At 40.7% G+C, this 12,364-nt stretch overlaps 1 protein-coding gene across 1 annotated transcript in view; it reads left to right on the plus strand.

The window, feature by feature from the left end:
• hormad1 (HORMA domain containing 1) overlaps positions 1-11,531 on the plus strand; it is a 71,398-nt gene extending 59,867 nt beyond the window's left edge. The window contains exons 12-13 of the mRNA XM_039746101.1: positions 11,117-11,319; positions 11,403-11,531. Coding sequence (XP_039602035.1) covers positions 11,117-11,319; positions 11,403-11,531 — 332 coding nt within the window. The remainder of the gene's footprint in view (positions 1-11,116; positions 11,320-11,402) is intronic.
• Positions 11,532-12,364: the final 833 nt, after the last annotated feature.

The following is a 12,364-nucleotide window of genomic DNA, read 5'->3' on the forward strand; positions in this document are numbered from 1 at the left end:
GATAAGTTGTGATCAGTTATAAACTTTGTAATTATCTTTGCGGTGTTAGTTGCGTTCCCCTGTGGAGGAAGTCTTATCTAAAAGTGGATTTAGAACACAATTAAAGTCCCCAGCCATTATAAGTTTATGAGTGTTCAGATTGGGAATGGATGCAAATAAATTTTGTATAAATTCCTTATCATCAACATTAGGTGCATAAACATTTATCAAAATCATTTTACAGTTAGATAAGTCTCCCATGACCATCACATATCTCCCTTCAGGATCCAATACTACATCTGATGCTACAAATGGTACTGTTCTATGTATGAGAATTCCCACCCCTCTAGTTTTCTTTGTAAAACTAGAATGGAACATTTGGCCAGTCCAGTCTTTTGCAGCCGGAACTGATCCTTACTTAGTAAGTGGGTTTCCTGTAAAAATACTATTTTAGCATTTAGACCTGTTAGGTGAGAAAGTACTTTCTTTCTCTTTAATTCGTGATTCAGGCCTTTAACATTCCAGCTTACGGTTAACTGTCCCATCATGGAGACACTGATTCTGAGTTTTTGGTGTCATATTATAGTCTTAACTGGAAGTGAAATAGTTTAGGTCTTAATTTCCTATTCCCCAAGAGTTGTTGCCATGCAGCTTATTATTACGTTGATAGTTATAATTATAAAGATTGAGATGATAGATTAGATATAGATCAAGCCTGCTCTCTTTCTCTTCCCCTTAACCCCCACCCTCCCTTTTTGCCTCCCCAGGTGAGGCTAAAACCCACTTCATGCAGTCCCAGTCCTCTGACATACCCAGAGACAGAGCACGCCCAAAGCACATCAAGCCCCCATGCAGTGGCGCTTTAAGGTTAAAAGATAGAGATATCTGTTACCAATATAGTCTTTAAAAGAGGAAAAAAAAAAGAAAAAAGAATTTTGCACTTAATATATACATATATATATATATATACATATACACATATATATACATATATACATACACATACACATACATATAATCTTCATCAATTTTAGTGCATTAAGATGATATCCCCAGATAATAAACCCAGGTGATGGTGTTAAAGATGTGTCCAAAACAAGCATAACAAGTCTTAATGCAGTAATAGCAATAACAGCAAACCAAGGGTATGATATTGAACAGTCTCATTTAGGGTACACATGAAATAATTAGAAAAGAAAAAAGAGGAGGAAAACGTAATTAAGCACAATAAAACATAAACATTTAGCCCTAGTAATACTAAGTAATAATAAGTAATAAGTAAGTAATAATAATAATAATAATAATAATAAGAATATGAGAATATATGCTGATAAAAACCCGTATTTTAAAACAAATAGATCAGACAGTAGATTATTAATCCTAGCTTTATCATTTACCGCCATGACTCACAATTATGTATCAGAATAGTCCCGGGATCAGCTTTCTTAACTCATTTTCTGCCTCCTCCTTGCTAGCGAAAACATAGAAATGACCCTGCCATTCCACTTTCAGTTTTGCCGGATACAGGAGGCCGATTTGACATTGGCTTGCCGTAGCCGCTGTTTAATATTATAGAAGGCGCGCTGCTTAATAGCTGTTGCTGGAGAGAAGTCAGGGAAGACGCGAATGTGGCAATCTTCATATATAATATCTTCCTTTTTTCCTGAGGAGTTCCATCACCTCTAACTTAAATGATAATCGTTCAAAACGAACTATAAAAGATCTTGGTCGGGTCTGACGGTGTTTGATCCGCGACGCGTAAGCCGCTGCTATCTCAGATTCTGCTTTAAAGTCGCCCCGATTATTTTAGAAAAAGTTCAGTTGCGAATTTCACGGGTTTAAACTTTCTCGATTCTCCGGCAGGCCTTCAATTCTGACATTATACCTTCTATTCCCATCTTCTAAAGCAGCCAGTCTGTCTCCAAGTTTTTCTCCGAGTTTTTTACATTCCGAACTGACATTTACTGCTCTTTCCTCGGCACTGGCAGCTAGATGTTCGGCTATTTCGATCCGATTCGTGAATGTCTCACTAAGATGCTCCAATCGATCAGCAAGCGTGCTCAGTTTAGCCGAGTTTTTCTCAATGCGCTCTTCAATTTTACCCAGCACCTGTCGAAGTTCAAGTTGACCTCTTGACGCAGCCTTTCATTTGCCTGTTGGAATTCCTGTCGCAGCCTTTCATTTGCCTGTTGGATTTCCTGTCGCAGACATTCATTGGCCTGTTTCATCTCCTGTTTTAATTCCTGTTTCAGTCTCTCAAGTGCCTTTGCCGTTGCTTTCTCATTAGCCTTCTCGCTTTCCTTTATATCTTGCGTGAGCTCAGCTAGCAACACTTTCAGTTCAGATAGCTCAAATGTGCCTTCTTGTGCCGTAGATGAAGCAGCAGACTCTGCTGAAGCCGGTGTCCCCGCTGCTCCAGTCCCGCGTAATTGCGTAACTGAAGCCGCGGACCTCCCGGCCTTTTCCAGTTTCAGGTAATCCTCTCCAATCGGCGAGCTATCCACATCTGCACTCACGATCGCACCTTCGCTCCCCTTTTCGCCCTCAGCCGGTGACGATGTAGCGGACCGTGGTCCCGAGGAGTCTGTACTTTCGCCCATCTGATCCAGGTCTGTCTCTGACAGGCCGTATCTCGAGCTAGGGCTTGCTGATCGCAGCTTGGATGTAGCTTTAGTCTTCGATTCTTTCGTTCTTTCCTTCTTGTTGGCCATGTTTATATGTGTTTACATATACTGTAGCGGTCCCTCTCGGGTTGAATAAATACAGGATATCTCAGAATAATAAGCAAATAATATGAAAAATAGCACCACTGCTAGCGGAGCTCCACTTCAGACGTCCATCTCCCGCATCGGACGAGACCAACCATTTAGATGCAAATCTAAAAAAAAAGGGAAACAACACAGAAACAGTAGCGCTGCTTTGACATTGGGTGCTGCCCATTTGCAAAACCGAGCAGAAACATGCATACACATAGTGTAAGGCTGCCATGAAAATGTGTGTGGCCTTACACCAAGTTTTAGTTTTTATACATCTCAAAGTGAGCGTAAAAATGGGCGTTCACAACATTTTTGTGCATGCACACAGTTTACACATGAGATGCTTAGTGTTAATCAAGCTTTATTACCAGTTTACATTAGCCAGACTACCATGGCTTTGTACTAGTTTATTTGATATGTCATCTGTATTTTAATTTTTTCTTACAGTTCATACAAGAATACATGGGTTTCCCTTCATGTCTGAGAAATGTGTTTTGCTAATCATATTATTACACAACATGATGTTGTGATATTTAACTACTTTTCCACTAAACTTCTATCTTACTTACTGAAAAAAATTGAAAGAAAATATCCCTTATTCTACACACACATATATATACAGTGCATCTGGAAAGTATTCACAGCGCATCACTTTTTCCACATTTTGTTATGTTACAGCCTTATTCCAAAATAGATTAAATTCATTTTCTCCTCAGAATTCTACACACAACACCCCATAATGACAATGTGAAAAAAGTTTACTTGAGATTTTTGCAAATTTATTAAAAATAAAAACATTGAGAAAGCACATGTACATAAATATTCACAGCCTTTGCCATGAAGCTCAAAATTGAGCTCAGGTGCATCCTGTTTCCCCTGATCATCACACGCACATATATATATATATATATATATATATATATATATATATATATATATATATATATATATATATATATATATATATATATATATATATATATATATGTGTGTAGAATAAGGGATATTTTCTTTTAATTTTTTTCAGTAAGTAAGTAAGATAGAGGTTTAGTGGAAAAGTAGTTATAATTAAATATGACATAATGTTGTGTGGTGATTAGATCATGCAAGTATGAATTTAATTGGGCTCTGTACACAATACAATAATGACCCCATTTAAGCCTATAATAGTGTCCATATAAGAATGTGTGACTAGATTCAAATAGGTCAGTTTATGTGTTGTGGAGAAAGGAATTGCTCACTGCATAAAGACAATAAAGCAGTGAATAACTTAAATCAAAGTATACTTTGTTATAAGGGCTTGTTACAGTACAAGGAGTAGCAGTTTCTGCCATCTGGTTTGATCATGATTCTGCTCTTGGATACTGTAAATATCAAAGGGTCTTGTGATGTGTCATTATCAAAAATATGTATTCCAGGCCCCTGACTGAAGTGAATTTGTTTGTCAGCAGTTATAAAAAGATCTTCAAAATGTTAATCTACAGCGTATCTTTATCCACATCACAGAGTCCATTTGTAGAAATGCTTTAGTAATCAAAAGACCTATCCCCTGACATAATAGCAGTTTACAAGGACATGAAACAAACAGAACTTGGGGATTTCTAATGTAATTAACAGCCAAAATACTATCTGGTTTAGGGGTCGCAATGCTTGTGGAGCTGCAAACTTAAAAGTTCCAAAAATCTGTAAGAGGAACATAAAAACCTTGGCAATCAGAGCTGTTTAGATTGAACTGCCTTTAATTGCCTTGCTTCTTAGTTCTATGCAGTTTTGGGGAGTTTCAGAAAGTGTGCTTCCCTGAAATCTCTGAAGTTACACAGTGAAAGAGGTGCACACCTAATTTTATGGGACATAGTAGCTTCTGCTGACTGTAGAGAAATTTACTTTCAGGTATGGTTCAAAGGCTCTTTTGTACTTCAAGTTGTTTGAATCTGCCTATCAGATCTGTGAAGAAAGTGTTATTAGTCAGTTTTTTAGCATCTGCCTTTGTTTAGATTTTTTTTTCAGTTATTTATGCTTTTATTGTTATTTCAGTGACATTATCATGACTCCATTTTCTGTGTTTATTTCTCTATGGGCATTTCCATTTTGAAATATGATACATGTTACTGAGTTGATGATTAGGTGATTAGTCATCAGCAATGTAAAAGATAGCATGCTTTAGAATATTGCAAATATTTTTGACAAGAATAGACTATTCAGCCCAACAAAGTTTGCCATCCTATCCCCCTCATTTTGACAATTTTATATTAAGAGGAGTTGTCAAGGACCCTTTATCCTACTGTCCACCATACTTCTTGATTATTTTCTTTGTCTGTAGTTCAGAGCTTAGCAGTGTCAACAGTGCTCAAAGTTTAAGCAGTGTGGTCTGCAGGGGGCACACCAGGCGCTGAAACCTGACACAGACAGAAAACAGGCACAACACACATTTAATTCAGTGGGAAAGCACTTTTCTTTCACTCCCCATGGCAACACAGTACAAAGTACAGCACCAATAAGTACAGTACACAGTACTTTCTTTGCCTTGTCTTCTTCTTCATTTCTCTGTCTCTCGTTTACCTCCACTCCTCCTCTGGGAAGCTTCATCTCTCTCCCTCCCAACTCTGACTGTCCAAGAGTAGTGGCAGCCGGATACTTATGCTGAACCTGAGAGCACTCCAGGTGCCCATTAGCATGATCTGGAAGTACTCCCAGATATGGCAGATGCCCGACATAATAGGGCTGTGCAGCCCCTGCGACTCCCTGTGGCAGCACCCACGGAACCCAACAGGGCTGCAGTGAATTCCAACTCCCAGCATGCCCTGTGGGAATCTGTGGTGCCCCAGAAACCCAGGGGGGCTGCCCTCTAGCGTTTCATGGGAGATAATGCCCTGAACACGCTCTCTTCTCTGGCCCTTCCATCCAGCTGGCATCCCAGCCAGACAGGGCCCCTGGTCATCTGTGACAGCAGTTAAAGGAAAGAACTAGTGAAAGACTACCTCTTGAGTAAGCAATCAAATAACTGACTTTCATTTTGTTACAACTTTGACTTGGCTTGTCATTACAATTTTAGTGAATGGTCAAATATTTAAGTAATTTGACTCTTGCTAATACCAACAACAGTCCTTTTGCTTTGCCCTGAAAGAAACACTTTTTTTTCTCTGCCAGTCATAATCAAAACGTGTGTACTAGGATGCACAAAACTATTCAAACATTACAAGAGTAGGTAAGGTTTCAGCTTGCAGTTATGCAGTTTAAAATGAGTATTGTTTCAGGCACCTCTTACAGGATATTTCACAAAGTGAGCTAAGTGTGCAAGCTTGGGCTATTCAAGGCATTTTTGGTTCCACCAAACAAGAGTTAGGACAAGTTGCTTACAGTAATTGAGACAGGTAAGCATGACATGTTATCCTTCACCAAACAAAGTTAAAGATGAAGCTTAGTGTAGTGGTTTGTCCTAGGAAATCATATGTGAATAATAGCATTGTGAGACTATTAAGTAGCTGACTATGTATACTACAAACCATCCCTTAGCGTTAGTGTACAAGTTGATATTTTTTTTTATTAATTTTTTTGCAATCATTCCATACAAATCAATCAATTTTTACAAAAAGTACAATTGAGTTAAGAAAAAATCGACCCCCACCCCTGAGAGAGAGAGCAAGGCAAACGGCGTAAAATTTTAGGCTTGTAAACATACCTAAAATTATAAGTTTGATAAGTCAATAAAGATGAATGCAGAAGACAAAGAAATATGGAAATAGTTGCTTCCTCTGTGCTTTAAGAGCTTATTTTAAAATATTACTGATTAGATCCTGCCATATTTTGAAAAAACTCTGTACAAATCCTCTAACTGAGTAGTGTATTTGATTTTTTCCAATTTCAAATAGTATAACACATCGGTTTCCCACTGACTTAAAAGAGGAGAGTTTGGGTTCTTCCAGTTTATCAGGGTAAGTCTGTGTGCCAAAAGTGTAGTGAACGCAATCACAATTTGTTTGTCTTTCTCCACTTTAAACCCATCTGGGAGAACCGCAAACACAGCTGCCCGGGATTGTGAGACCAAGGCTGTCTGAAAGGTAATTAAAAATCTTGGTCCAGAATGATGTTAATTTGGTGCAGGCCCAGAACATGTGACCCAGTGAGGCTGGGACTTGATTGCAGCGTTCGCAGGTTGGATCATGCCCTGGAAACATTTTCGAGAGTTTTAGACGAGACAAATGTACAAGTTGAGATTTTTTGAAATACCATTGATGTGTATATCCAGTTGTATTGCCCCATCAGTCATTCTAATTCAGGGTAAACTCTCCAGTCTGAATGAAGTCTGAAGCTGGAGTCAACCACCAGTGGCAGAAGCAGCAATTTTTGGGGGGTTTCTAAAAATGCAATGTATAGCTTGTTTGCATATAAATATATGTAAAGTCATTGCAAGTTATGTTCTTTCTTTCAGTTTTCACTTACTTTCAGGTTGTGTACACATTGAATACATGATGCTGAAAGTGCTTTAATTATGATATTCATAAATTGGTATATTTTACAGTCCAACTATGCAGTATGTGAGAAGAACAACTCTGACAATATTGAAAGGCAGGTACATGCTAGACATAATGCCCCTGAAGGGCAATATTTAGGAGCACCAATTCAAAAGAGAATGGTTGTAGTTCAGGAACTGAGACAGCCTCTGCAGCTTGACACAAGGAGGTTTGTATAATGGTGAGAACACTGCTCAGAAATGTAGTGTCAATACCCCTGCCATAGCACCTACAGTATAAACATAGTAGTTACATACCCCTGTTGCTGTACCATTATCACTAGCTGCACAATTGCAGCAGAACAGAGGACCTTGCCACCATTTTGCAAGGTCTCAGACATCATCACTAGGACAGCTGTCCATTTGAAGGGGGAGAGAGTGAGAGAGATTTGGCGAAATGGGGGTGCTATTAATGGCACTGGCTCTTGCATTAGCAGGTGGTGATGTCAGCACTGTGCTGGACTTCCATTATTCAAATGAGCAGCTTCAGTGCACCCACAAGAAAACCTATAATAAGTATGAGTCAGCCACAGTAACAAAATCACAATTCAGGTATGGCAAAACTGAGCAGCCCTTATACAGTTTTTTAGCTACCTAAAAGAGCAATAAAATGAGCAAACGTCCATTGCTTCAGAGCTGGTAAGCACCACAGAGTGCTACAATTCTATACTGTTATTGCAGTATTGCCATACATATGTGAAAGGCTACAGTTGCAGTGTTCTGACTCACAGTGGGCAGACTAGAATTTTGCAACTCCGGTGCTCCCTTCATTGAATTTTCATGTTCTCCCTGTATCTACCTGAGTTTCCTCTAGGTGCTCTGCTTTCCTTCCACAGTCCAAAGGCATGCAGGTTAGGTGAACTGCTATTGCTGATTTGGCTCTAGTGATTGTGTGTGTTTATAGCCTGTAATGGGCTGGTGCCCTGTCCATGTGTTTATGAGCAGGTTAGAAAGATGGAAGGATGTTTAAAATATATATATATATATATACATATAGGTATATTGTAATAAAGGCGTTATATGGGCGCCTTTCGAACCCTCTGATGACACATCAGACACCTGGTATAATCCAATATTTTAACTTACTATAATACTATGCACAAGCACCACTATTCCACACTACTCCAATAAACACTACAATACAATAAACAATCAATCCTCCACTCCTCCCAGCAGTTCTGTCGCACTTCCTCCCAACTCTGGCTTGGGCTGCTGGGGATACCCATAGTCCCTTTATACTTCTCGACCCGGAAGTGTTTCTGTCCCTCAGTCCATGTGACTGTTAACACTTCCGGGTCAGGTGCAAACTCCTTTTCTTCAACCCGGAAGAGTACAACGTTGCTTTTGTCCCCTCGACTGGGAAGTACTTCCAGGTTATAAGGCAAATAGAAGTCTCTATTCCTCCCTGCAGTGTTCCCTGGCGGTCCCTATGGTATCCAGCAGGGCTGTGAAGGGAAACTCCAAGGTCCATGATGCTCTGCTGGAACCCGGGGCATCTCCATGTTGCAGGGAGGACTCCACCTGGCGGCTTGGGGGTATTGGCCGGCCATAGTCCACAATATACATATACTGTATATGTATATATATATATATATATATATATATATATATATATATATATATATATGTATATACTTATGGCTGTTGATTAATCGCCATTAACACTTGAGATTAACATGTTAAAATTTTCTACAATGAAATTTTTTACGCAGCACCTAAATGTGTTAATCCAGTTAATTTGACCACACTTCACACATTGTCAATGAAGCAGCACCAAATGTATCTAAGTCTGTTAATAGTAAGAGCGGGTCACTGGGGTCAGCTTTGCTCAATCATTTCTTATGTTGTTTCTTGGTAATGGTTGATGTACACCAGAAAAAACACCCTGAAATGAAATGCAAAAGCTTGAGCTCGAAATGTCATTAGACTGAAGATGAGCCACTGATGTTGTTGCTCATCGAAGACATCAGTTGTTGAGAAATACAGACTTGAGCAACAAATTGACGCTGACTTGTTCCCATTGCAGTAGTGGAAGCTACAGGAGGGTAAATACCCAGTCCTAAGCTAGAAAATATTTAGAATTTCTTGCCACTACTTTCCCTTACAGTGTTGGGGGTAACTTGTTTATAGTTACGTGCATTATGTAGTCAAATTAATTTTTACAGTATTGAGTAACTTAATGCAACTTGTTTTATTGAAGGAAAAATAACAGCATTACTTAAAAAACTATACTACAAAAATATATTCCTCTGGTAAAGAAAAAAAAAGTGTTACTTCTGTGCTGTTTTGCAGACATATTGCGTTTTTTCATCACAGCAGCACTGAGTGTAAGGCAAGAAGCAAATGATTTGGAAAGCATGAAGTATGCCACTCTTTTACGAGCTCGATCACACAGCCAATCAGAAAGTATGTTGCATGCAAACCAGCAACAGAACCCTATTAATAAACTGTCAGTTTAGTTTTATTACTGTTATTTGCTATACATGTGTTTAAAAATGTAATTTGGTGGGCATTCCAGCACTATTATAACTTGGAAAACCCAAAGACTGTCTGATTTAAAGAGAACATACTGGAATAGATCAACCTGAACTACATAGAATAATTTCTCAACTGAAACCCTCCAATTGTGTCCTTGTCCAGGTACCAACATGCTTTTTGAAAGAAGTCTCTGTCCTAACTGATAATGTACTTGACATAGTGAAGTCATCATTAGATACTGGGGTCTTCCCTGACTGTCTAAAGATTGCAGTTGTTAAACCCCTGCTCAAGAAAAATAATCTTGACTCTTCTGTCTTGTCAATGTAGACCAATTACTAACCTGGCTTTCTTAAGTAAAATTCTAGAAAATGTGGTCATTAAGAAGCTAAATCGGTCAGGTTTTAGGACAAATCAGAAACTGCTGGTCTTTTGAAGTAGTAAATGATTTATTTGCTAATGCAGACAGAGGTAAGATATCTGTTCTTGTTCTCTTAGTCTTGAGTGCAGCATATTCTTCTGAATCACCTTAGACAGTGGGTGGGCCTCTCTGGCAGCATCTTAAATTGATTTCAGCCTTGTTTTACAGGTAGAAAATTCTTTGTTAGTTGTGGTGATTGTATTTTGGAGATCCATTATATTTTATATGGTGTACCCAAAGTTAGTGTTTCCCAGCCTCGGTCCTGGGGGCACTGTGGCTGCAGGTTTTTGTTCCAACCAGCTTCTGTTTTATATATATATATTTTATATATATATTGTGGTGTACGGCCGGCCGTTTATCCCAGCCAATACCCCCAAGCCGTCAAGTGGATCCCTCCCTGCAGTATGGAGGTTCCCCGAAGACCAGCAGGGCATCATGGACATTGCAGTTTTTATACAAAGCCCTGCTGGATGCCATGGGGGCCACTAGAAGACGCTGCAGGGAGGAACAATGGTTATTTGCCTTACACCCAGGAAGTACGTCAGAGTCACGTGGACAAACGGAACGATGTGCTTCCTGGGTGAAGAAAAGAAGGATTTTTATCTGACCCGGAAGTGTTCCAGGTCACATGGACAGAGATGGTTAAACACTTTCGGGTCAAGGACTATAAAAAGGACTACAAAACACCAGAGCGTTGAGCTAAGCTGGGTGGTAGGAGGGCAACGCGTCTGGGAGTGGTGGAGAGTATTATTGTTATTGATTTGTGATTGTTTATGAATATTGTGGAGGAAAGGGTGCTTTGTGCACTGTGGCAAGTTAATAAAGTCATCATTTGGACTTTTACCTGGTGTCTGGATTCGTGGACAGGGGTTCAAGGGAGCGATAGCGCCCCCTATCTGTCACAGAGGCGTAGTCGTCAGAATTCTCTGGCCGTCCTTTTGGCAGAGGACCTGTTTAAAAAATTTCTGTGGACAGAGAACCCTGAGAAAATGTTGTTCGGACACGTTGCAACAACGCCAGAACCTTCCTTCACCAAGTCTGGAATGGAGAGGAAGAAGGGCAAGCAGAACAGCATCGCCAGCGGAAGAGCCATGCTCGCAATGGCCGACGCTCGGGAGGAGTCACGGAGCAGCCTTACAAGTCTGGAGAAGCATCCAGGAATCAACGATCGCTCTAAGGTATGCGCCGGGAACATTACTGACAATCCATTTAAAATAACTCACTTGTCCCGTGCATGTACCGTGGAGATGATCACCTGGAGGCTCCGCGGGAAAAAGAAGACTGTTCCGAAGACGATGGCATGCTCCTGTTCGAGCCAGAGCGCATGGAAGAAGACTTCCGCATGTCGGCGGCCGGCGAGGGACACAGCATCAACCCCGGTGCTTTCTAGGAAGGAGGAGGTCCGCGTCCCACTGTTTACGCCTTCTTAGCCGAAGAAACGGACTTGGACATTCCGAAGGGGAAGGGGGAGGCGAGCGAAGCACTGATCACCCCGCAATAAGGTAACGAGGGCTGGGAAATGGCTGATCGGGCTGTTAAAAAATTAATAAAAACAGACCGCAGTCTGCCAAAGAAGGCAACCCGGTCCTCAAGTCAAAAGAACTCCAATTCCCAGAAGCCTTCGCGAGACCCGTCAGAGCACGTGCCTTCAGCGGACGGGCGCATTGGCTCCCTGCCGGTAGGTATGACGAACGAGGAAGTGAGTATACCTCTGGCCGAATTAATTAAATCTGTTGACGTGCGGGAACTCAAAGAATTAATCGAGCCCGTGCGAGGTATTTTCCAGATGCTGGCGACCATCAAGAAGATCGTCGAGGATCTGGGAGAAACGGCGGAGACACCCATCCGAAAGGTAATGACGTATTTACAGACACTCGGACGGGAGCCTCCCGTAATACATGAGGTGGCGGTACAGGTGAGTCAAACCCATACCATATATAATGAAATAGGGACACAGAGTGACAAGGGCTCGCGTTTAATTCATAGCGGGTGCCAGGTGGATGCGTGCCTTACAAGAGAGGCTCCAACGTGTACAGAGTGGCCGGGGGAAGGGCTGATCGAGCCGGAGCAGCTGGATGGTGCTGTCTCTGGGAGCAATTCGGTCCTAAAGACCCTGACCAGTGTTATTAATAAATCTAAAGGGGTGCAGACAGGAAAGGGTCTCTTTTTATTAAATAAAGAGGCTCAGACTGTGGGAAAACCCCAAAGCAAACAGGAGATCCC

Source organism: Polypterus senegalus, chromosome 1 (genome assembly GCF_016835505.1).
Source record: "Polypterus senegalus isolate Bchr_013 chromosome 1, ASM1683550v1, whole genome shotgun sequence".
NCBI lineage: Eukaryota > Metazoa > Chordata > Cladistia > Polypteriformes > Polypteridae > Polypterus > Polypterus senegalus.